Below are 26,886 nucleotides of genomic sequence, written 5' to 3' on the forward strand. Positions count from 1 at the left end.
GGCTGCCATGTTCAGTTCCCTGCTGCTGTGTGCACAGAGCCCAGGGCAGCAGGGAGATGTGTTAGAGCTCTATCAGGGTGAATAGCACAAGGGATGAAAAGATCCAGGTTCTAGTCCCTAAGGGAAGAAATGGCTATTAAATAAAAAGTTTTAAAAAAAACACCAAAATACTAAAAGTTAAAATGGCCCCCTTCCCAGTTTTACATATAAAATTTACAAACAATAAAGAATATACATATTACATATCGCCACGTCCCAAAAAGTGTGAGCTATTAAAATATTTAAAAAATATTTCCGCTCGGTGAAGGCCATAACAGAAAAACAACCTCTAAGCCACCCAATTCGCCATTTTTAGTCACCTTTTCCCCAGAAGATGTCCCTGGATGTGAGAGGTATGTGGTGCTGTTTTTCTCCTATATGTAGTGCTGGCTCACTATTGTGACCTGCGTCTCATCCTCTCAAAGTCCTTTTTTTTTATTTTATTTTTTATTATATGCATTTTAAATTTGGCGACTAAAAAATGTAATTTGGCTCCTAAATTTTTTAGTTTATGAATGGCTCCTGGTCATTTTTTTTTGTCTGGAGCACTGCATATTTATAACATGACAATCTTTCTAACAGAGCTAGAACCAGCCCTGCACCCATATGGATCCAGAGATCTCCAGATTCATAGCTGCTATTCTGTTAGATTTAATTCAGACTGGTAGCTCAGGGATGCGTGTCCTTTCTACTGCCACTTTCCTTATCACAGTAGATATGTCTGGTGGCAGCTGAAGGATGGAACGGAGTATGTATCACCACTTCAGTAGGTGGATGTGCACATTACTATACAGATTAAACATTAAGTAGAGTATTGGTGAATTAACATAATGTAATGTTGGCACAACCCCAAGTTCCATATATTCTACTGTTGTCACCCACTGTATTCTTAGGTTGTTGGTAAGCAACGGCTCTGGCACAGTCAGCTGGATGTTTTATTCTTAAAACAAAAAAAAAAAACTTACAACAGGCATCATGATTACTAGTATGAATTTACGCTAATGACAGTGTCGTAGGTTCCTGTAAGTATTGCAGTGTGAGACTGGTGTGATTTATCATTTCTAACTGCAGGAGGAGGCATACGACCACTTAGATGCTGCTGACATGGAGAAAGTTGAAAAGGGCACAAATGAAGCTATGGAGTGGATGAATAACAAAATGAACCTGCAGATGAAGCAGAACCTTACTGTAGACCCAGTGGTGAAAGCTAAGGACATACAAGCAAAAACAAAAGTAAGTTTTAGCGATTGTGTCATAATGCATCTGTCTGGAATGTTCCCGCACTAAATGTTTTCTTAACCAAATTTCTTTTTATTAAAAGAATAAAGTACACCTTACAATCACATACCATCATAATCTTGATGAAAAGGCAATATGACAAACATTCCTCGGAAGTGACAATTATTGCATATCCGTACCGTATATGGTGTCTAAAATGTAACCATTAATGGAACAAACAATAAAAATAGGGAACGACGGGAAAGGGGGGGGGGGGGGTCAAGAGTTTTCCAACTCCGTCAAGTGAACTTTCTATAGTTTTTCCATGGTGACCAGATTTTAAGAAAGCGAGTGCGTGTGAAGGATTACCAATGTGCCAGCTCTTCAAATCTATAGATCTGATCGACCTTGTCTCTCCACATCAGAACGGTAGGAGGTTCAGCTTCCTTCCAAAGCAGTGGAATCAGCAATCTCGCCGCCGTGATAAGCATAGTGGGAAGATCATATCTACAGGGAGATAGTGAGACATTGGGGTACCAAAGTAGAATCAGTTTGGGGTCCAGTTTGACTTGCGTTGCACAGACCTCATTGATCAATGCTTCTATGTTAGACCAGAAAGCCTTGATCCTCTCACAGTGCCACCATATGTGTGAAAGGGAGCCTATATCTTTTCCACAGCTCCAACATGTATTTGGGATGTCTGCGTTAAGCCTATGCAGAAATTCTGGGGATTTGTACCATCTTGTAAGTAGCTTATATGAATTCTCTTGTATTCTAATACAGCGATTAAAGCCGTGTGAGTGTGAGAGGATAAAGCTCTTTCCGGTTCCGAAAGGTGGATGGAAAGTTCCCTTTCCCAAGAATTGAGGAAGTGTAGCTCAGGAGGGGAGGATGAGAGCAACTCTTTATATATGGTAGACAGCGGTTTAGGGATCTTACGGGTGTCTGATAGCCGTTTTTCCAGCCATGAGGGGGAGCTAGCGGTAGTTGGGGGTGGTAATTTTATCAATTTAATATCCATCTGCAGGGCAAATACCTGAAGAAAAGGGGCATTCTTGACTTTGGACCATAGTCTTGAATGACCCCAATCTAGATTTCCATCTGGGGTCTGGATCTCACTTAGGGGAGTCTCAGCCAGAAGGGGCCAGATGCCTGAAGGTGTCTTAGCATTTGGGTGTATGTGGAACTGCAAGGAGGATAGTGGGGTGCCTGGGATTGGGAATGTAAGCACTTTGGCTTTGTATTGCCTGGCCCATTCTACCAATAGGCTCTTCCATAGGGGTGAGAAGGAGGAACTACCTGGTGAACAAGGGGATAGGCCCCAAAGGATCCGTCTCATTTTAGTGGTGAGCAGAGAGCGCTCTAGATGCATGTACGGAGCCTCATAGATGTTATTAAGAAGAGACAGACCACGGAATAATTGAAAAGCCGCATAATAACAGCGCACATCTGGGAGACCAAATCCGCCAAACCTCTTCTCCCTGGTCAGCACAGAGTAAGCAATTCTGGAAGGTTTGTTTCCCCACAAAAAGAGAGAGAAAACTCGGCGAATGTTGACAAAAAATGAGTGCGGTAGCCAAATAGGTAAAACTTGAAGTAAATACAAGAATTTGGGGGCTATGAAGGTCTTGAGGTAGCTCCTCCTTCCACACCAGGAGATAATCAGTAGTTTGATGGATTGTAAATGTTTCCGAACCGATGAGAGTAAGGGGGCATAATTAAGAGCAAACAAGTCCTTTCCTTGAGCAGGAACATGTACTCCTAGAAATACTATGTCTTTTGCAGCCCATTGAAAGGGGGTTGACCTCCTGAAGGGTGACCTTTTTTTTTTTTTAAACTCTTTTTATTAAAAGAGAATGACACAAGTATGGCATACATGTAGCAATGTGATGGCCCACGCAGGGGCACTTCGGAAATACCAAGAAAACAGTGATACATAAGGACATTGGTATTTATCAGGATTCTTGCATGTAAGAAGACATGATTCTCACTCTGATGGCATACATTATTCACAGGATAGGCATATCGCACACATAAATGCTCCAACATTAACATCAGTGACAACAGCACTGCAAGATACCCACATATTGGTTCGAAGATCAATGAGGCCCGTCAGCTGTCGAGTGCAGACGTGGTGTACGTAAGGTAAGGTGAGAGGAGAGGCACACCAGTCACCCCAGACCTTTTCAAATTTTTGTAGACACCCCCTATGCTTATACACAATATTCTCCATAGAGACTGCATGATTCACAAGAGTGAGCCATTGTCCCTTCGAGGAGGGGGAAATCTCCCATCCATCTTATGGCAATTGCCTTTCTAGCTAGAAATAGTGTTTCCGCTAAGAAGATTCTGTGGTAGTGTGACCACGATTCTACATCAATGACTCCCAGAATGCATATCTTGGGACACAACGGCAGTGCCACAGGAACCATAGTTGCGAGGACCTCCAGAACTGACGTATGAACTCACAATCCCACATCATATGCCAAAAATGGTCTCCCTCGGCATCGCATCTATGGCACCTGGAGTGACTAATCCTGACCATCTTTTGAAGTGTGGTGGGTGTGAGGTAGCTGCAATGAAGGATAAAAAGCTGGATCAGCCTATTATTTATAGAGGGTGATACCTTGGTTGCAGCCATCAATGCCTCCTCCCAATCCTCAGAAGTCAAAGAAGGTATTAGCAACTTCCATCTGTCCTCAACAGCCAACGGGGTCACCAGCAGGCGGCAGTCCAACAAATGTGTATATAGCGCTGAGACTATGCCTCTCGGGCCTTGCGATTTCAAAACCCCTATAATAGGATATTTAGAAATACTCCTGTTTTCACTTCACTTGGCAGATCCTTGTAGGAATTTAACTTAGATGCCTGCCATATCTGATGAGCTAGCTTATGTACTGGGAGAAAACCTTTTTGAATATGGCGAGATCCCTCCAGAACGGGCCATAGCGTGGGAACTTGCAAATATTCTTGCAGGTAGTATTCTGCGTTTGGCCTTGAGGCATCAGTGACCCAATATCTCAGAAATCTAAATTGGCTTGCTATATAATATAGAAAGAAATCTGGAAGAGAAGCTCCTCCCTGTAGCCTCGGCCTCTGTAAAACTGACAGTGAGAATTTCCTCCTAGATTTACCCCATACAAAGGAGGCTATTATGGCATGGATACGTTTAAAAAAAATCCCCTGGGAACTGGTGTACAGGCGTGGGACAGCAAGTATAGACCTTTTGGGCAATAGTACCATCTTTACCAGATTCAATCTACCCATAACTGACAATGGGAGGGTCTCCCACGTTTTGACCTTATCTTGGAATATGGTCTCTAAGGGTTCAATATTCAAGACATAGGAGAGTTGAGGCTCTTTAGTGATTATTACCCCTAAGTATTTAAACCCATCAACTACAGGCAGGTTGTTTCGATAACTAGGCCAGTCGTGCATACAGAGGGGCATGATGGCAGACTTGCCCCAGTTTATGTGCAGCCCAGAGAATTGCCCAAAGCGCTCAATGATTTCAATAGCTCTTAGTAGAGATACTTCCGGTTCCGACATAAAGAGGATCAAGTCGTCTGCATACAGTCCAATCCTGTCTTCCCTATCTCCCTCGCAGACACCTGCATAAACCTGGTCCTGTCTAAATCTAATGGCCAGATGCTCTATAGCTATTGCAAACAGCAAAGGCAAGAGCGGGCATCCCTGCCTCGTGCCTCTGAGTAAGAGGAACCTGTCAGAGTGGGAACCATTCAGTTAAATACTAGCAGTGGATTTTTTGTATAATATTTCTATCCATTTAATGAAGTTAGGACCAAAGCCAAAGCTACCCAGCACTGCTGTCAAAAAGGGCCATTCCAACGAGTCGAAAGCCTTGGCCGTGTCTAGTGAGGCCAGAGCACATCTTTCCTTCTTAGCTACCCCCAACTGCGCAATTACTTGAGCACTCCTAATGTTGTCTGATGTGGACCTTCCAGGCATGAAGCCCGACTGATCAGAATGAATTATTGACGTGATAACCTTATTCAATCTGTTGGCTATAATTCTGGTCAGGATTTTATAATCCAAGTTTAAGAGTGAAATTGGACGATAAGATCCACATTCCAATGGGTCCTTGCCAGGCTTCAAGATCACAACAATGGATGCATCATACATGGAATCTGACAAGGAGCCACGGGAGTGCGCCGCTCTATACAGGTTCAACAACTGAGGGTTTAGATTTTCTCCATACCTAGAATATACCTCTACCGGGATGCCATCTGGGCCTGGGGCTTTCCCTGTCGGTAGATCCTTAATGGCTCTCTCCACTTCCTCTAATGTAATATCCTCCTCCATAAGACCCTTATCTAGGTCCACTAGCCGAGGATGAGACACTTCAGTGAGGTAGGACTCGAAATCTTGCCCTGAATAGGTAGCTGCTGATTTGTATAGGTCTCTGTAAAAATTATGAAAGCATTTCAATAAGTCTTGCACCGATTCAATTATGCGACCATCAGCCTCCTGTATCCTGAGTACCGGGGGAGACATATTATTAGTGCGTGCTATATGTGCAAGTAACTTCCCTGTCTGATTGCCTGTTTCAAACGCCTGTTGCTTAAGGAAGAAGAGCTTCCTTTTGCTCTTCTCCTCCAGATGCAGCATGTACATTCTCCCTCTGGATAACCACTCTAATCTGCGCTCTTCAGATGGGGACTCGGTGAACGCCCTCTCTGCCTCCTTACAGCTGGCATGTAAATAATTTTCCTTATGTTGTGAATCTCTCTTAACGTATGAAATGGAGGATTTGATGAATCCTCTAAGGTACGCTTTCAATATCTCCCAAAGCAATAGAGCGTCTGTAGACTCGCCCTGTACCTCAAAGAACATCCTCAATTGATCAGGGATTCTGTCATTTAAACCAAACAAGGACAGCCAGAAAGGGTGTATACGCATCTTACTGCTGACGTCTGCATGATCAGTCAGGGCCAACTCCGCCAACAATGGGGCATGATCGGAAGGACCCTGTGGTCCGTGCCTAATATTCTCCAGGTCAGTATATACTATGGCATTACCGAACAAGTAGTCAATTCTGGACAGGGCTCCCCTGGCAGGGGTAAAGCAAGAGTATTCCCTTGTTAGTGGATTCTTGGCTCTCCACATGTCTACCCATCCCATTTCCTGCGATATTCTGGCCAGAACCGTGCTGTTCCCTCCCGTCCCTGCTCTATCTGCTCTACAGCTAAATCTGTCTAAATCCTCACTAACAACTTGATTAAAGTCTCCCATGCAAAGGAAACGGGCATTGGTGTAATTAGCCACAAAACCCGTGACTGCTTGTAGTAGGGATAGAGATGCAGGAGGGGAATTATACAGATTAACAATCACATATGGGACACAGTTAATATGAGCATGTATGAAAATGTACTACCCTCCCTGATCTACAGCTGAGTAGTGAATCTCGCATCTGAGACTTCTATGGAACAGAAGGGCCACACCTCTGGAGTGAGAACTCCCATATGAATTGAATAAGTGTTGCGCCCAGGGCTTTTTCAACCTGTTCCCTGTTTCCGGTGTGAGATGGGTTTCTTGAAGGCCCAGAATATGTGGATTGAAGGAGCGTATTTGAGAAAAAAACGCAATCCTCTTAGGGTCTCCCAGTCCCCTCACATTCCAGGACATCACTCTTATAGAGGCGATGGCATCACTAGATTTAAATCAAGGACAAATACCCACATCCATATTGCATACACTGACCGTTCAGGCACTTGGTCAATGTGAAGCATAAACTCTCCTGTTGCTATCATGAAAAGGGATGGCCATACTTGAGACATATAAGCTTGAGCATACAAAAACGTAATACAGAACAATAACATTATAAACATGAAGGTGTCGGATCCCGATCCGACTAACTTGGTGGCCCTTAACTCTGGGACCTGTATAGTGCAAATAGGTGTTATAACCATACAGGTATTGCTCCTACCCCCCATTCAGCAAATATATGCAAAACTGCTAGCATTAATACATGACAGTGGGACATGTTGACAAAGTGTCCGGTGCTGTGTACAGGGAAACGCCCTATACTTGAGTGAGATCTCACATAAGACTATCAAATGCAGTCCAGACCATGAAAACGTGACCAAAAGCAGCTGTGTTGCGCATTAAATAATATCATGCTCAGGGGAAACAAGATCAAGTCTCCTTAGAACCAGACATATGGGGATGTTTTAATACTTGCTGTGAACAGACAGCGAAAAGTTCAGCGTGGCCCGGGACGCGCAGATTTTTCTTGAGGCCCAGTCCTCAGCTTCACGAGGATCACTGAAAAACACTCTTTTATCGCCGTCTATGACTCTAAGGCGGGCCAGATAAGCCATTGAGTATTGAGGATTTAGATCCCGAAGGCGACATTTAACTGCAACAAATGTGGCTCTCCTCTTCTGGAGATCTGCAGAGAAATCTGGAAAAAGGGAGATCTTTGCATTTTCATGCCTGATGTCTTGCTTGCTTCTGGCCTGGCTGAGGATAAGATCCCGGTCTCTCCAGTTCAGCAGACGCGCCAAAAGGGGTCTAGGAGGAGCCCCTGGTGGAGAGTATCTGGCTGGGACGCGATGTGCCCTCTCTACGGTATATGCAGGAGAGAAGGGTGCCTCAGGGAACTGCTCTTTAAACCAGGCCTCTAGGAAGGCCGCAGGATCTCTGCCTTCAGCTTTCTCTGGTATGCCCAAGATCCTCACGTTGTTGCGACGCGATCTATTTTCCAGATCGTCGCATTTCTGCTGCCACTGACCTACGGATCGCTCCAGGTCTTGCATCTTCCCTGCCTTGGGTCTGGTCAGATCCTCCAGCGCAGACACGCGGTCTTCTGTGTTTTTGACCCGGTCTCTGAGTTGCTGCATGTCATGGCGGAGCAGGCCCACATCCACTCTCACCTCCTCCAGCTTCCCGGTGAGTGGGGTTTGGCATGATGATATTGGCACTAGTAGCTGCTCATACGCTGCCTTGAGGGTAAACTCCTGCTCAGCGCCTTCCTCTGCATCCGCCTGCTGGGCAGCCTGCCCGCGGGTGACGGCTGCACGTGTAGGAGTTGCGGTCGCGGCTCCACTTTGGGCCTCTGACCTGGCGAACTCTTTGAGCTTCTCCGCAGCCGTTTGTGCTTTGCTGGGCTCCATAGTCGGTGTGCGGGGTCTCCTCCGTCTCCTACACACCATCCACTCTGTGCCAGGAGTCGGCAGTTTGTCAGGATGGCGAAGGATTAACGAGGGAAAGCGGAGCTACTCAGAAAAGCGTGCTTACATGCCGGCTGCTGGCCACGCCCCCCCATCACATGATCTTTTACCTGAAGGGTGACTTTTACCGAGTCCGGGCAGGTGACCTTAAGGGCCATGGACTTACTATAATTGATTTTAAAGTTTGAAACATAGCCAAACTCCTCAAAAAGGGACAAAAGCCTAGGGAAGGATGTTTCGGGATTAGACGTCATTATTAATAGGTCATCAGCAAATGCAGCTGTCAGGTGGGTCTGAGAGTTAATGGTAAGGCCTCTAACAGCAGGATCCTGCCGTATCTTACATAACAAAGTCTCCATAACTATGACAAATAAAGATGGTGAAAGGGGGCACCCCTGCCTCGTCCCATTAGAGATAGCAAAGGAGGGGGAAAGCGTACCGTTTATTTTGAGTTTGGCAGACGGGGCTGAGTACAGAGTGAAGATCGCAGATATGAACGGGTCTGGGAATCCAAACCTCGACAGGGCCCGAGACATAGTCAGGTCCATAAATATTGGGACAGCGACACAATTCTAACATTCTTGGCTCTGTACACCACCACAATGGATTTGAAATGAAACAAACAAGATGTGCTTTGACTGCAGACTGTCAGCTTTAATTTGAGGGTATTTACATCCAAATCAGGTGAACGGTGTAGGAATTACAACAGTTTGTATATGTGCCTCCCACTCGTTAAGGGACCAAAAGTAATGAGACATAATAATAATCATAAATCAAACTTTCACTTTTTAATACTTGGTTGCAAATCCTTTGCAGTCAATTACAGCCTGAAGTCTGGAACGCATCGACATCACCAGACGCTGGGTTTCATCCCTGGTGATGCTCTGCCAGGGCTCTACTGCAACTGTCTTCAGTTCCTGCTTGTTCTTAGGGCATTTTCCCTTCAGTTTTGTCTTCAGCAAGTGAAATGCATGCTCAATCGGATTCAGGTCAGGTGATTGACTTGGCCATTGCATAACATTCCACTTCTTTCCCTTAAAAAACTCTTTGGTTGCTTTTTCAGTATGCTTTGGGTCATTGCCCATCTGCACTGTGAAGTGCGGTCCAATGAGTTCTGAAGCATTTGGCTGAATATGAGCAGATAATATTGCCTGAAACACTTCAGAATTCATCCTGCTGCTTTTGTCAGCAGTCACATCATCAATAAATACAAGAGAACCAGTTCCATTGGCAGCCATACATGCCCACGCCATGACACTACCACCACCATGCTTCACTGATGAGGTGGTATGCTTAGGATCATGAGCAGTTCCTTTCCTTCTCCATACTCTTTATCTTCCCATCACTCTGGTATAAGTTGATCTTGGTCTTATCTGTCCATAGGATGTTGTTCCAGAACTGTGAAGGCTTTTTTAGATGTTGTTTGGCAAACTCTAATCTGGCCTTCCTGTTTTTAAGGCTCACCAATGGTTTACATCTTGTGGTGAACCCTCTGTATTCACTCTGGTGAAGTCTTCTCTTGATTGTTGACTTTGACACACATACACCTACCTCCTGGAGAGTGTTCTTGATCTGGCCAACTGTTGTGAAGGGTGTTTTCTTCACCAGAAAATAATTATTCGGTCATCCACCACAGTTGTTTTCCGTGGTCTTTCGGGTCTTTTGGTGCTGCTGAGCTCACAGGTGTGTTCCTTCTTTTTAAGAATGTTCCAAACTGTTGTTTTGGCCATGCCTAATGTTTTTGCTATCTCTCTGATGGGTTTGTTTTGTTTTTTCAGCCTAATTGTGGCTTGCTTCACTGATAGTGACCACTCTTTGGATCTCATCTTGAGAGTTGACAGCAACAGATTCCAAATGCAAATAGCACACTTGAAATGAACTCTGGACCTTTTATCTGCTCATTGCAATTGGGATAATGAGGGAATAACACACACCTGGCCATGGAACAGCTGAGAAGCCAATTGTCCCATTACTTTTGGTTTCTTAACAAGTGGGAGGCACATATGCAAACTGTTGTAATTTCTACACCGTTCACCTGATTTGGATGTAAATACCCTCAAATTAAAGCTGACAGTCTGCAGTTAAAGCACATCTTGTTCGTTTCATTTCAAATCCATTGTGGTGGTGTATAGAGCCAGAAATGTTATAATTGTGTTGATGTCCCAATATTTATGGACCTGACTGTATAATGCCAACCGACCCTGTTGAAGGCCTTCTCCGCGTCCGTGCTCCAACGCCAAAGGCGTGGATGAGCTTCTAGCCCAGTCCATAAGATGGAGCAGGCGTATCGTATTCTCACAGGCCTGTCTGCCACGCACAAATCCCACTTGCTCACTATCAATCAGATCCAGCAGGATCAGCTGAATACGTTGTGCTTATACACTGCTCAAAAAAATTAAGGGAACACAAAAATACCAGATCCTAGATCTGAATTAATTAAATATTCTTCTGAAATACTTTGTTCTTTACATAGTTGAATGTGCTGACAACAAAATCACACAAAAAAAAAAATAGAAATCAAATTTTTCAACCCATGGAGGTCTGGATTTGGAGTCACACTCAAAATTAGAGTGGAAAAACACACTACAGGCTGATCCAACTTTGATGTAATGTCCTTAAAAAAAGTCAAAATGAGGCTCAGTAGTGTGTGTGACCTTCACGTGCCTGTATGACCTCCCTACAACGCCTGTGCATGCTCCTGATGAGGTGGCGGACGGTCTCCTGAGGGATCTCCTCCCAGACCTGGACTAAAGCATCTTCCAACTCCTGGACAGTCTGTGGTGCAACGTGACGTTGGTGGATAGAGCGAGACATGATGTCCCAGATGTGCTCAATTGGATTCAGGTCTGGGGAACGGGCTGGCCAGTCCATAGCATCAATGCCTTCGTCTTGCAGGAACTGCTGACACACTCCAGCCACATGAGGTCTAGCATTGTCTTGCTTTAGGAGGAACCCAGGGCCAACCGCACCAGCATATGGTCTCACAAGGGGTCTGAGGATCTCATCTCTGTACCTAATGGCAGTCAGGCTACCTCTGGCGAGCACATGGAGGGCTGTGCGGCCCTCCAAAGAAATGCCACCCCACACCATTACTGACCCAATGCCAAACCGGTCATGCTGGAGGATGTTGCAGGCAGTAGAACGTTCTCCACGGCATCTCAAGACTGTCACGTCTGTCACATGTGCTCAGTGTGAACCTGCTTTCATCTGTGAAGAGCACAGGGCGCCAATGGCGAATTTGCCAATCTTGGTGTTCTCTGGGAAATGCCAAACGTCCTGCACGGTGTTGGGCTGTAAGCACAACCCCCACCTGTGGATGTCGGGCCCTCATATCGCCCTCATGGAGTCTGTTTCTGACCGTTTGAGCAGAAACATGCACATTTGTGGCCTGCTGGAGGTCATTTTGCAGGGCTCTGGCAGTGCTCCTCCTGTCCCTCCTTGCATAAAGGCGGAGGTAGCGGTCCTGCTGCTGGGTTGTTGCCCTCCTACGGCCTCCTCCACGTCTCCTGATGTACTGGCCTGTCTCCTGGTAGCGCCTCCATGCTCTGGACACTACGCTGACAGACACAGCAAACCTTCTTGCCACAGCTCGCATTGATGTGCCATCCTGGATAAGCTGCACTACCTGAGCCACTTGTGTGGGTTGTAGACTCCGTCTCATGCTACCACTAGAGTGAAAGCACCGCCAGCATTCAAAAGTGACCAAAACATCAGCCAGGAAGCATAGGAACTGAGAAGTGGTCTGTGCTCACCACCTGCAGAACCACTCCTTTATTGGGGTTTGTCTTGCTAATTGCCTATAATTTCCACCTGTTGTCTATCCCATTTGCACAACAGCATGTGAAATTGATTGTCACTCAGTGTTGCTTCCTAAGTGGACAGTTTGATTTCAAAGAAGTGTGATTGACTTGGAGTTACATTGTGTTGTTTAAGTGTTCCCTTTATTATTTTGAGCAGTGTATTTTGGCCCACCACTTGAAATCTGCATTTAGCAGTGAAATAGGGCGGTAGCTGCCACATTGGAGGGGGTCTTTTATTTTCCTTGTGGATTATGGTTATGTGAGCTTCTAATGTCTGAGGGGGTAAAGATCCTCCAGACAGGAGAAAGTTATAGAGTGTTCGAAAATGAGGGGTCAGAATGTCCCTGAAGGTTTTAGAATACGATATGGGAAGTCCATCTGGACCCGGGCTTTTGCCTGATGGAATGGAGGATAGGACCTTATTAATCTCCTCTGTTGACACGGGTGCGACTAGCTGAGAGGCATGGAGGGGAGCTGAAGAGTTGATAGGAACTCATCTGTGGCCTGCTCAATAGAAGTGGAACCAGGGCGGTCTGGCGTGGCGAGGTTATAAAGATCAGCATAAAATGCACAAAAAGCTTTTGCTATGTCATGGGTCGATTTGTGCTTAATACCTTTTGCGTCTAGAATTGCGGGGATAAAGGAATCCACGTGACATTGCTTAGCCATGGCAGACATCAATTTATTCCCTTTGTTCCCATGAGCATAGGCTTTAAACTTGGAGCAGAAGATAAGCTTCGCAGATTTGGCGTTAAGGTTTTTCAGTTCCGTCTTGGCCTCCACCATTTCAGCAGCCACAGCCTGAGCCTGGGTTTGCTTATAGGTCAATTCTAGCCGTGCTATACAGGACAACAAGTCGTCCACTGCTTTGGAGTGCATTCTTTTGATATGCGAGCCCAGGGCTATTAGTTCTCCTCTAACCACTGCCTTATGGGTTTCCCACAAAACTGAGGGGGAGGGAGGAGGGTCACCTGCAATATTAAGGGAAAAGAATTCAGACATGATCTGGGAGATTCTATTTGCATTAGCAGGGTCAGAGAACAAGGTCTCATTAAGACTCCACATTCTTTCCCTTTTGGGGAGGGCGGTCATAGACACCCGGAGAATAACAGGGGCGTGGTCAGACAGCGTGATGTTACCAATCCTCATGTCTACTACCTGAGAAACATGGGGGGAGGACAGAAATATGTAGTCCAGCCTGTGGAAAGCTTTTTTTGCATTGGAATAGAACATATAATCCCGACTAGAGGGATGCATAGTGCGCCAAACATCTATAACCCGCAGTTTCTTCAATGCAGTCTTCAGACGGCATAGAAGTTTGTGGGATAACTCGGATCTCTGGGAGAACGAGTCAAAACCTGGCTCCAGGGTCACATTAAAGTCACCTCCTAGTATAAGTAAGCCCAAGGGTCCGAACGAGCCAGGGGATCTGACCCCTGTTAGGGGCATATATGTTAGCCAGGGTGACAGGTGTGTCAGCGATGTGCCCTTTCACGAACAAGAAGTGACCATCTTTGTCCGCAAGTACTGCAGAGTGTTTAAAGGGCAGACGCTTATGTATGGCCACGCTGACACCCCTGCTAGCTGAGGCATATGAGCTATGAAACCATTGTGGGAATATGTTAGGGGATAGTTTCGGGAGTTTTCCCGTCTTAAAGTGAGTTTCTTGTAGAAATGCAATTGAAACGTCATCCTTCTGTAACAATGAGAGCACCTGAGACCGCTTACATGGCTCGTTCAGACCCTTGGCATTCAATGAGGCAACTACAACAGAGGCCATAGCAAAGACAGAGGAGGCCTGTCGGCCCACAGCATAAGGACATCCAGTCTGGAAATCAATGGACGGAGTAGGGAGGTAGAGGAGGGGAAAGAGATTAAAGGGAGAATCAAAGGAAGAACAAAAGACATAACAAATGAGACATAGACACTAGATAAATAACAAGGCATGTCTCCCCATGCACGGGGAGCTCGTGGTCCCACCCAGCTTATGATATGATGAAGATCCTTTTTCATTACGGCAGACAGCCGGGATCTATCAGAGGGGGGGCTCTTGTGGGACCAGTAGGGGTTTTGAGGTGGGGTGTGTGGGAGAAGGGGAGGTCAGTAACATTACCAACAAAAAGGGCAAACATGTAACCCTGGCAAAATTGACATTGCAGATATTACATCAGATCAAAACCTGATACATGTGCAAAAACAATATCCACATGGGACCAAACCCAAAGCCCATTGTAAAGAGGCAGAGCGCTAAGGCCCGGTTTTAAGGCCACAAACCTGCATCAAGCAGATAATAAACAGCTCGGACAGAGCAAACCGTCACTCCAGCCTGGGACTCAAAAACATCCTAATACTTTGGACTCAATAGTGGGCAACTATAAGTATAATCAACTTTTCCCAGAGCAAAGTCACTTAGTAGTAACTAGAGAACGGCTTTTCCCTTGCTTCTCTGATCTGGACGGCGAGACCCGGTGCCACGAATCCACACTTGGGGGAGACAGTAGGGGGTCACCCTGATCCGCTGGCATCCACGAAGGCACTTCAACGGGGGTGCAATCCCAAGGGGGCCCCATATAGATTTAAGATCCCCCGGTGTTCGCACCGTATACTGCTTGCCGTTTTTCAAAATGGGTAAGCCGAAGGGATATAGCCACCGGAATGGCGTGCCCGAGGCCTTGAGGGCTTCCAAAAGTGGCCTTATAATGCGTCTCTTGGCAAGAGTGGAGGGGGCCAGATCCTGGAAAAATAAAATGGGAACCTCACCATACATGATGCGATCTGCCTCCCTTTCTGCCCTGAGAAGTGCCGCAGGGGGGAGTTAGAAAACCTGGATGTGTTACCTTCTGGTTTTAACTGGCAGAAAAAAATTATAGGAGACATATTCCATTTAAAGGGGTTATCCCACTTAGCAGTTTCATACTTACCTGCTGCCACCGCGCGTTCACTTCCTGGATTCTGGCTGGGGGCGGGCTTCATCTTGATTGAAGTCTTCTCCCGGCCGGGCCGCGCGCTGGACTGAACGCGCACGCTGCCGCGCATGCGCAATGTGACTTATTTCTGGCCAGTATAGTACAGAGCCGGCGTGCGCGTTCGCAGCTCTGTACTATTCTGGCCGGGAAGAAGTCACCGTCGCGCATGCGCGGCAGCGTGCGCGTTCAGGACAGCGAGTGGCCCGGTCGGGAGAAAAGAAGTCTTCTGGGCAAGCGCGACCATCGGGATCTTGCGGAAGAGCGGTGGTCGTAACCAGGGGAGACCGAGTCACAACAATAAGGTAAGTGGGGATGAATTTTCTCCTAATCGGTGGGAATTTGTTAATAAAGTATATTTACAAAAATGATCACTGTCAAATCATTAACAGATTTAACAGTGATCATTATGATGGGATAACCCCTTTAATGAATGACCTATTTGTAATAAAGTATTTGCATGACGCACTTTGGCAGGTGACACACCCTGTTGGAAACTCGTTTGTGCTTTTAACCAGTGAGATGCAATGAGAGGTTTACTAACCATTTTGAGGATTCTGTTACAAGTTTAAAGTGTATTTTTTCATAAATTTGTATCTTTCAGAAAAATGCTTTGTTGCACCAATGTCGCGCGACAATTTTTATAATGGCAGTCTATGGTGTCGCACTGCAACATGCGACATACTGCGACGCAACAGTCGCAGAAAAATCCATCTCGATGGATTTTCTGCGACTGTTGCGTCGCAGCATGTTGCAGGGCGACACCATAGACTGCCATTATAAAAATTGTCGCGCGACATTGGTGCAACAAAATGTCGTGCGACAAATGTCGTCGTGTAGACCTAGCCTAATAATCACTAACGAGCCCTCATCAGAACGCTTATTGACGATTATCTGCTGGTGTAAAAGTGCCGCCAATTGCCTGATGTATGAGCGGAAAGCTTGGTCATCAGGTAATAAGATCTTTTGTGCGGTCCCCTAAATCATTGTTTGCCATCAGCAGATCATGCCGTCTAAACAGCCTCTGCTGCCGATAAACAATGATTCTGTATGGGGACAAGCGATGGTATTGGTGATCCTTCCTCCCCATATTCTGGAGGAGATCGGTTCATGTAAATACAGCTTTCTTCTCCACCAACAAGCAGGCGATTATGTTCCATCCTGACAATTGTCTGCTCGATTGAGCCGTTTAAAGGTGTCTTATCACCCTAGTATTAGAATAATGTCCAGATAGTGTTATTACTCATAAGTACACTCAACAGCTTGTTGTAAGAAGTGACCCAGAATGATGGGCATTTCAAACATTGCTACGTTTATTTTAATTTTTTTCTGTCAGACATTTGTCGGAAAAGTTGGTGCACAGACTTCATAAATGCGCGGTTCTGTTCGGGTGTCTGAATTGGTGTATGTCAAGACAAAGTTTTGCTTTCATAGCTGCCCCTGACACCAAGTTTCATGTTCAATTTTCTCATGGAATTTGCATAATTAGTTTCCCATTTTTGTTTTATCTGCTTATTTTAGGAATTGACGAGCACTTGCAACCCCATAGTCTCCAAACCAAAACCCAAAGTGGAACCTCCAAAAGAGGAGCAGCCAGCCGGAGAGCAGAATGGACCAGTAGACAGTGACGCAAATAGCACGGGGCCGCAGGGTGCTGAACAGAGTGCAGACACGGCCGCTTCTGATCCAGAAAAGAAACTTCCAGAAATGGACATTGAATAAATTCCATAATCTATTTCTATTCTCAAACAGTATAACATATGACTCGGAACACTGATCAGAGAAAAGTGACTGCAAATTTCTCGTAGTTTCTTAGTATATCCCTAGGATTTTCAGCTTTTTTTTTTTTTTTTTTTTTTTTTTTATTATACGCTTTGACATTCGTATTGGTTTGACAAAGTTCTTATTTTTCTGTTGTACATTGCTTTAGAGTAAGTCCTTGTTACTACGATTTTAGCAAAGGCTGTAACATGTACATTTACCGATAGGCTTGTATCTGGAGTTACTCCAGGTCTGTAGCTTACTTTAGTAGTACTCAAGGTCTACCAATGGGTTACTAGCTCAGAGAAGCTTATTGCAGTCAGAGTAACACAACTGCATCATCCGCTTTTGTGTTCCTCAGAATATGCGGAAGTTTGTTTGCATCTGTTCCACTATCAATTGTATCTTCCTCCTTGACAGCTGGTTACCGGCAGTAATCTCAGCCTCTTGCATGGAAGCCTGGGCGCTTGTGGGGGCTAACATGAAATAGGAATATTAAAACCCAGCACTAGCTGCAGTCTTCTGATAGTAACGTTTATGTGCATTTTCTTCAGATTTGGGAATGGTTTGATCCATAGAGTATTATATTTTCCATACATCCATGTTAAGTTTTAGCCTTGGTATGTTATGCACACCATAAGCTGTTCTGTCCATGATTCAATGAATCCAGTGTGGTAACAATTGTTTTTAAGAGAAAGCTTTGCAGAAGGTAGTTACTATGTGGCTGCTCCTCCCATACATAGCCAAGAAACATCCTTTGCAGTACTGTTGAATTTCTAAGAACCTTGTTCGTTACGTCCCCATCTCTCCTAGCTCACAGCAGAAATGCTGTAAAAACAGGAGTTAATCGATAAGAATATTCACTTGAAGGGTGCGGGTGGTTTCACTTGCACCCATGTAATGCAGCTTGTTTGTTCAGTCATCCTTCATGTTATTTTTAACATGGGACAAGATTTCGTATTTGTTTAGTGGTATACAATTCTAGTAACCATATTGGTCCCAGAAGAAAACTGGATCCTGTACGAAACACATGAGGATTGTGTAGCCATATTGTACTCGGGGACTCATTCGGAGTACTCGAGTGCAACATTAAAGCATAATTTTTATGTTCAATAAAGTTCATATCCCATAGGAGACAAGTTTGTATTTTCTTTTTTTTTATTCTTATTGTTGTTGATGTTATTACCAAATCTCTTAACACCTGCAGCAAATCCTGTCTGAAAAATAAACTTGCTGGGTTGTAATGGTGTTGGGTTGTCATTTTATATACATTATCGGTCACCTGGTTTGGATGTATTGTGTGCCTTGAGGTCACGGAACTCTTAACATGCAGGCATCCCCACCTTCATTGTCATTAATACACATCTCAAATTGAAATGTCATGAAACGGTATCATAGAAAATGTTTTAACAGATATGTGGCTGTAGAGCAGCCTTCCCCAATTATTGGCTTTCGGGCCAGATGTGCCTTTTTTGTAGAATGTTCAACCTGTGGCCCTCCAGCTGTTGTAAAACTACAACAAACCGATTTACCGGTAAGTTTTCCAGCTCATCCCTCATGACAGCACCACAGGAGACGTACCAAATTATAATGGGGGGTGGGGGGGGGGAGAAGCAGGCCATGCACAGAAGCAGAAGAAGCAAGCCATGCACCAAAGCCATGAGGCAGCACGCCGCCAGGCAATGAGGCAGCACGTTTCCAGGCACAGAGGGCATTAAAGTAATTAGAACTGTTGAGGCAATCCAGTTGGTTAAACACATGCATGGTTTACGTACCTGACAAATTGTTTGCATGGTTTACTTACCAGTTTTGGAGTATGTGCTGCCAAAGCAAGCACCAATATTGTAATGCAGCATCTGTCAACACTTGCATACGAAGCATTGGTAAGGAGACAAGGCCTCATCCAGCTGCTGACTGTTTCAGGCGCACTGAGGCGCGATCCTGCTGAACTCCATTAACCGCTTTACGTCCGCCCATAGGATATAAACGTCCTATGGGTGGACGTCTATTTCTGAAAGCACGTTTTAGAACGTCCTTTCAGAAATAGCAGCTGCACGCTAATCGTGCAGCTGCTGATCGGGTTGCCCGCTCTCAGTGACAGCAGGGCAACCCTAAGACAAGGCAGGGACAGTTCCCAGGTGTCCCTGCCTTCCGGATCGCTGCAGACACAGCGCTCACCGAGCTATGCGCTTCCTGTTCCGGCCCGGCGGTCATGTGACCGCCGGGACCGGAGTGTGCAGGAGCTGTGTGAGGTCTCTCAGAGACCTCGATCAGCCCTGCTCTGAGGCTGTACAGCGCTGGATTGCTGCTGTACAACCTCTAGGGGTGCATTTGTCCTGTAACTGGGGCTACTATGTCAGCCCCAGTTACAGGAGAAATCAACAGTGAAAAAAAAAAAAAAAGTGAAATAAATGTCCCCCAGAGGTCTTGTATGACCTTATGGGGGACGAAAAGTGTAAAATAAAAAAAGGTTGAAAATAAAAAAATAAAAAAAAGTTTAACATGTAAAAAAAAAAAAATCCCCAAGTAAGGAATGAAAATAAAAAGTTAAAAATAGAAAAAATAAAAAAAAGTATACATATTAGGTATTGCCGCGTCCGTAAAAACCAGCTCTATAAAAATATCACATGACCTAACCCCTCGGGTGAACACTGTAAAAAAAAAAAAAAACTGTCAAAACAAGCAATTTTTGTCACCTTGCATCACAAAAGGTGCAACACCAAGTGATCAAAAACGCGTATGTCCCACAAAATAGTACCAATAAAACCGTCACCTCATCCCGCAAAAAATGAGCCCCTACATAAGAAAATCTCTCAAAAAATAAAACTATAGCTCTCAGAACATGGACACATTAAAACATAATTTTTTTGTTTCAAAAATGCTATTATTGTGTAAAACTTTAATAAATGAGAAAAAGTATACATATTAGGTATCGCCACGTCCGTAACAATCTGCTCTATAAAAATGTCACTTGACTGAACCCCTCAGGTGAACGCTGTAAAAATAAATAAATAGAAACTGTGCTAAAACAACCAATTTTTTGGTCACCTTGCCCCATAAAGTGTTATAATGAATTATCAAAAAATCATATGTACCCAAAAATAGTACTAATAAAACTGGCACCTTATCCCCTAGTTTCCAAAATGGGGTCACTTCTTGGGAGTTTCTACTGTAAGGGTGCATCAGGGGGCTTCAAATGGGACATGGCATCTAAAAACCATGTGGAGTTCCTTTTCTTCTGCGCCCTGCCGTGTGCCCATACAGCAGTTTATGACCACATGTGGGGTGTTTCTGTAAACCGCAGAATCTGGGTAATAAATATTGAGTTTTGTTTGGCTATTAACCATCGATGTGTTAAAGAAAATTTTTTATTAAAATGGAAAATCTGCCAAAAAAGTGAAATTTAAAAATTTGATCTCCATTTTCCTTTAATTCTTGTGGAACGCCTAAAGGGTTAACAAAGTTTGTAAAATCGGTTTTGAATACCTTGAAGGGTGTAGTTTCTACAATGGGGTCATTTATGGGGGTATCCACTATGTAGGCCCCATAAAGTGACTTCAGACCTGAACTGGTCCTTAAAAAGTGGGTTTTGGCAATTTTCTTAATTTGAAGAATTGCTTCTAAACTTCTAAGCCTTCTAACGTCCTAAAAAAATAAAATGACATTTCCAAAATGATGCCAACATAAAGTAGACATATGGGGAATGTTAAATAATAAATATTTTATGAGGTATCACTTTCTGTTTTAAAAGCAGAGAAATTGAAATTTAGAAAATTGCGAATTTTTCTAATTTTTGGGTAAATTTGGGATTTTTTCATAAATAAAGGTGAAATATTTTGACTCAAATTTATGACTATCATGAAGTACAATGTGTCACGAGAAAACAATCTCTGAATGACTTGGATAAATAAAGGCGTTCCAAAGTTATTACCACATAAAGTGAGAGATGTCAGTTTTGCAAAATTTGGCCTGGTCAGGAAGGGGGCAAATGGCCCAGATGGCAGGTGGTTAACCATCAATAGTGTGGTTATTTTTTGGCCATATACTAGATCAGGGGCAAGTTGAGCCTGTCACCCAGCGCCTAAAAAATAGGCCTCACATTTATATTCATCCAAATCTGCCATTACTGTTTTAGCTGGTCAAGTTATTTTTAGTGTCCGTCAAAGCACAGTTTTTGTTCTGGGTTGAAAAACAATTCCCAATTTTGCAATTCTCAAAATTAGTGGTTTCTGCTGTATCAGGCCTACTTTAAATCTATCCCTAAAAGGGTATATTAGATTCAAGGTGCTGATAGGGTAATTCTCAAGAACTTCACACACACGCTACAGTGCAGATCCAAGTCTAATTCTGTCCGTAAACGTATACCTGTCACCCAGCGCCTAAATAATAGGCCTCAAATTTGTATTCAGCTAAATCTGTCATTACTGGTGTGCCTGTATTAGTGTAATACGGTACCTAAATAGATAGCCAGATAGTGTTAGGTGTCTGTAAAAAAAAAGGCCTGAATTTGAATTCAATACATTGGCCCGAATAATATTTTTCTCATTGTGGTGAACGGTAACAATGAGGAAAACATCTAGTAAGGGACGCGGACATGGTCGTGGTGGTGTTAGTGGACCCTCTGGTGCTGGGAAAGGACGTGGCCGTTCTGCCACAGCCACACGTCCTAGTGTACCAACTACCTCAGGTCCCAGTAGCCGCCAGAATTTACAGCCATATTTGGTGGGGCCCAATGCCGTTCTAAGGATGGTAAGGCCTGAGCAGGTACAGGCATTGGCCACCCAATTGACTGACAGTGCATCCAGCACGTTCACATTATCTCCCACCCAGTCTTCTGCAGAAACCGCACAGATGGCGCATGAAAACCAAGCCCATCAGTCTGTCACATCACCCCCATGCATATCAGGGAAACTGTCTGAGCCTCAAGTTATGCAGCAGTCTCTTATGCTGTTTGAAGACTCTGCTGGCAGGGTTTCCCAAGGGCATCCACCTAGCCCTTCCCCAGGGGTGGAAGAGATAGAATGCACTAACGCACAACCACTTATGTTTCCTGATGATGAGGACATGGGAATACCACCTCAGCACGTCTCTGATGATGACGAAACACAGGTGCCAACTGCTGCGTCTTTCTGCAGTGTGCAGACTGAACAGGAGGTCAGGGATCAAGACTGGGTGGAAGACGATTCAGGGGACGATGAGGTCCTAGACCCCACATGGAATGAAGGTCGTGCCATTGACTTTCACAGTTCGGAGGAAGAGGCAGTGGTGAGACCGAGCCAACAGCGTAGCAAAAGACAAAGAGGGAGCAGTGGGCAAAAGCAGAACACCCGCCGCCAAGAGACTCCGCCTGCTACTGACCGCCGCCATCTGGGACCGAGCACCCCAAAGGCAGCTTCAAGGAGTTCCCTGGCATGGCACTTCTTCAAACAATGTGCTGACGACAAGACCCGAGTGGTTTGCACGCTGTGCCATCAGAGCCTGAAGCGAGGCATTAACGTTCTGAACCTTAGCACAACCTGCATAACCAGGCACCTGCATGCAAAGCATGAACTGCAGTGGAGTAAACACCTTAAAAACAAGGAAGTCACTCAGGCTCCCCCTGCTACCTCTTCTGCTGCTGCCGCCTTGGCCTCTTCCTCCGCCTCTGGAGGAACGTTGGCACCTGCCGCCCAGCAAACATGGGATGTACCACCAACACCACCACCTGCGTCACCAAGCATCTCAACCATGTAACACGGCAGCGTTCAGCTCTCCATCTCACAAACATTTGAGAGAAAGCGTAAATTCCCACCTAGCCACCCTCGATCCCTGGCCCTGAATGCCAGCATTTCTAAACTACTGGCCTATGAAATGCTGTCATTTAGGCTGGTGGACACAGACAGCTTCAAACAGCTCATGTCGCTTGCTGTCCCACAGTATGTTGTTTCCAGCCGCCACTACTTCTCCAAGAGAGCCGTGCCTTCCCTGCACAACCAAGTATCCGATAAAATCAAGTGTGCACTGCGCAACGCCATCTGTGGCAAGGTCCACCTAACCACAGATACGTGGACCAGTAAGCACGGCCAGGGACGCTATATCTCCCTAACTGCACACTGGGTAAATGTAGTGGCGGCTGGGCCCCAGGCGGAGAGCTGTTTGGCGCACGTCCTTCCGCCGCCAAGGATCGCAGGGCAACATTCTTTGCCTCTGCTCTCCTCCTCCTCCTCAGCTTTCTCCTCCTCTTCTTCCACCTGCTCATCCAGTCAGCCACACACCTTCACCACCAACTTCAGCACAGCCCGGGGTAAACGTCAGCAGGCCGTTCTGAAACTCATATGTTTGGGGGACAGGCCCCACACCGCACAGGAGTTGTGGCGGGGTATAGAACAACAGACTGGTGTGCGATAATGGGCGAAATCTCGTTGCAGCTCTGGGACTAGCCGGTTTGACGCACATTCCTTGCCTGGCGCATGTGCTGAATTTGGTGGTGCAGAAGTTCATTCACAACTACCCCGACATGTCAGAGCTGCTGCATAAAGTGCGGGCCGTCTGTTCGCGCTTCCGGCGTTCACATCCTGCCGCTGCTCGCCTGTCTGCGCTACAACGTAACTTCGGCCTTCCCGCTCACCGCCTCATATGCGACGTGCCCACCAGGTGGAACTCCACCTTGCACATGCTGGACAGACTGTGCGAGCAGCAGCAGGCCATAGTGGAGTTTCAGCTGCAGCACGCACGGGTCAGTCGCACTGCGGATCAGCCCCACTTCACCACCAATGACTGGGCCTCCATGCGAGACCTGTGTGCCCTGTTGCGCTGTTTCGAGTACTCCACCAACATGGCCAGTGGCGATGACGCCGTTATCAGCGTTACAATACCACTTCTATGTCTCCTTGAGAAAACACTTAGGGCGATGATGGAAGAGGAGGTGGCCCAGGAGGAGGAGGAAGAGGGGTCATTTTTAGCACTTTCAGGCCAGTTTCTTCGAAGTGACTCAGAGGGAGGTTTTTTGCAACAGCAGAGGCCAGGTACAAATGTGGCCAGACAGGGCCCACTACAGGAGGACGAGGATGAGGAGGAGGTGGAGGAGGATGAGGATGAAGCAGGTTCACAGCGGGCTGGCATCCAACGCAGCTCGGGCCCATCACTGGTGCGTGGCTGGGGGGAAACGCAGGACGATGACGATACGCCTCCCACAGAGGACAGCTTGTCCTTACGTCTGGGCAGCCTGGCACACATGAGCGACTACATGCTGCAGTGCCTGCGCAACGACAGCAGAGTTGCCCACATTTAAACGTGTGCGGACTACTGGGTTGCCACCCTGCTGGATCCACGGTACAAAGACAATGTGCCCACCTTCATGCACTGGAGCGTGATAGTAAGATGCGCGAGTACAAGCGCACGTTGGTAGACGCGCTACTGAGAGCATTCCAAAATGTCACAGGGGAACAAGTGGAAGCCCAAGGCGAAGGCAGAGGAGGAGCAAGAGGTCGCCAACGCAGCTGTGTCACGGCCAGCTCCTCTGAGGGCAGGGTTAGCATGGCAGAGATGTGGAAAAGTTTTGTCATCACGCCACAGCTAACTGCACCACCACCTGATACGGAACGTGTTAGCAGGAGGCAACATTTCAATAAGATGGTGGAACAGTACCTGTGCACACCCCTCCACGTACTGACTGATGGTTCGGCCCCATTCAACTTCTGGGTCTCCAAATTGTCCACGTGGCCAGAGCTAGCCTTTTATGCCTTGGAGGTGCTGGCCTGCCCGGCGGCCAGCGTTTTGTCTGAACGTGTATTCAGCACGGCAGGGGGCGTCATTACAGACAAATGCAGCCGCCTGTCTACAGCCAATGTGGACAAGCTGACGTTCATAAAAATGAACCAGGCATGGATCCCACAGGACCTGTCCATCCCTTGTGCAGATTAGATATTAACTACCTCCCCTTAACCATATATTATTGTACTCCAGGGCACTTCCTCATTCAATCCTATTTTTATTTTCATTTTACCATTATTTTGCGGGGCAACCCAAAGTTGAATGAACCTCTCCTCTGTCTGGGTGCTGGGGCCTAAAAATACCTGACAGTGGCCTGTTCCAGTGGTGGGTGACATGAAGCCTGATTCTCTGCTATGACATGAAGACTGATTCTCTGCTGACATGAAGCCTGAATCTCTGTTATGGGACCTTTCTCCTCTGCCTGGGTGCCTGGGCCTAAATATGTGACAATGGACTGTTCCAGTGGTGGGTGACGTGAAGCCTGATTCTCTGCTATGACATGAAGACTGATTCTCTGCTGACATGAAGCCTGAATCTCTGTTATGGGACCTCTCTCCTCTGTCTGGGTGCCGGGGCCTAAAAATATCTGACAGTGGCCTGTTCCAGTGGTGGGTGACGTGAAGCCTGATTCTCTGCTATGACATGAAGACTGATTCTCTGCTGACATGAAGCCAGATTCTCTGTTACGGGACCTCTCTCCTCTGCCTGGGTCTAAATATCTGACAATGGACTGTTCCAGTGTTGGGTGACGTAAAGCCTGATTCTCTGCTATGACATGCAGACTGATTCTCTGCTGACATAAAGCCAGATTCTCTGTTACGGGACCTCTCTCCTCTGCCTGGGCCTAAATATCTGACAATGGACTGTTCCAGTGTTGGGTGACGTGAAGCCTGATTCTCTGCTATGACATGCAGACTGATTCTCTGCTGACATGAAGCCAGATTCTCTGTTACGGGACCTCTCTCCTCTGCCTGGGTGCCTGGGTCTAAATATCTGACAATGGACTGTTCCAGTGTTGGGTGACGTGAAGCCTTATTCTCTGCTATGACATGCAGACTGATTCTCTGCTGACATGAAGCCAGATTCTCTGTTACGGGACCTCTCTCCTCTGCCTGGGCCTAAATATCTGACAATGGACTGTTCCAGTGTTGGGTGACGTGAAGCCTGATTCTCTGCTATGACATGCAGACTGATTCTCTGCTGACATGAAGCCAGATTCTCTGTTACGGGACCTCTCTCCTCTGCCTGGGTGCCGGGGCCTAAATATATGACAATGGACTGTTACAGTGGTGGGTGACGTGAAGCCAGATTCTCTGCTATGGCATGAAGCCAGATTCTCTGCTGACGTGAAGCCAGATTCTCTGCTATGGGACCTCTCTCCAATTGATATTGGTTAATTTTTATTTATTTTATTTTTATTTTTATTCATTTCCCTATCCACATTTGTTTGCAGGGGATTTACCTACATGTTGCTGCCTTTTGCAGCCCTCTAGCTCTTTCCTGGGCTGTTTTACAGCCTTTTTAGTGCCGAAAAGTTCGGGTCCCCATTCACTTCAATGGGGTTCGGGTTCGGGACGAAGTTCGGGTCGGGTTCGGATCCTGAACCCGAACATTTCCGGGAAGTTCGTCTGAACTTCTCGAACCCGAACATCCAGGTGTTCGCTCAACTTTACTCCTGAGGAAAAAGGGTTCCTCCTGAGTGGCCTCCTCCCCTATAGAGGAGGAACCCTTTTTTCTCAGGAGTCTATATATATTTTACATGGACTAAAGTTCCACATGGAGTCATGAATAAGAACTGCTTAGTTCAAAACGCGTAGACTGCGAATGACACATATGGAGGTTGTATCCACTCAATTTATAACAGCTGGGCAAAACAATTAGGTTATAAAGAGGTGGGAAAAGAGATAATCGGTGGGTGGACAGACTTTAGAAAACATATAATATCTGAAAACTGGGGAGAAACCCAGTTAAAAATTATGCATAGGGCAATTTATGCCTTTAACCTACCACCTTCAGCCCTCATGCCAGACAGGCAAACAAACTGTCCAAAATTTTCTGAACAAAAATCCGACTTTTAGCGAACTGGTTACTTCCACAGCCAGGTATTATTGACTTTTAAAAAAAGCCTTATGGTTGGAACAAATAGTAGCCACAAAAGAC

At 45.9% G+C, this 26,886-nt stretch overlaps 1 protein-coding gene across 1 annotated transcript in view; it reads left to right on the plus strand.

Moving 5' to 3' along the window:
• The window catches only part of HSPA4 (heat shock protein family A (Hsp70) member 4), an 84,791-nt gene extending 66,569 nt beyond the window's left edge, over positions 1 to 18,222 (plus strand). The window contains exons 18-19 of the mRNA XM_040405851.1: positions 1,111 to 1,272; positions 16,735 to 18,222. Of these exons, the coding sequence (XP_040261785.1) occupies positions 1,111 to 1,272; positions 16,735 to 16,935 (363 nt within the window). The 3' untranslated portion in view covers positions 16,936 to 18,222. The remainder of the gene's footprint in view (positions 1 to 1,110; positions 1,273 to 16,734) is intronic.
• Positions 18,223 to 26,886: the final 8,664 nt, after the last annotated feature.

This window comes from Bufo bufo, chromosome 1 (assembly GCF_905171765.1).
Source record: "Bufo bufo chromosome 1, aBufBuf1.1, whole genome shotgun sequence".
In the NCBI taxonomy this organism is placed as follows: Eukaryota; Metazoa; Chordata; class Amphibia; order Anura; family Bufonidae; genus Bufo; species Bufo bufo.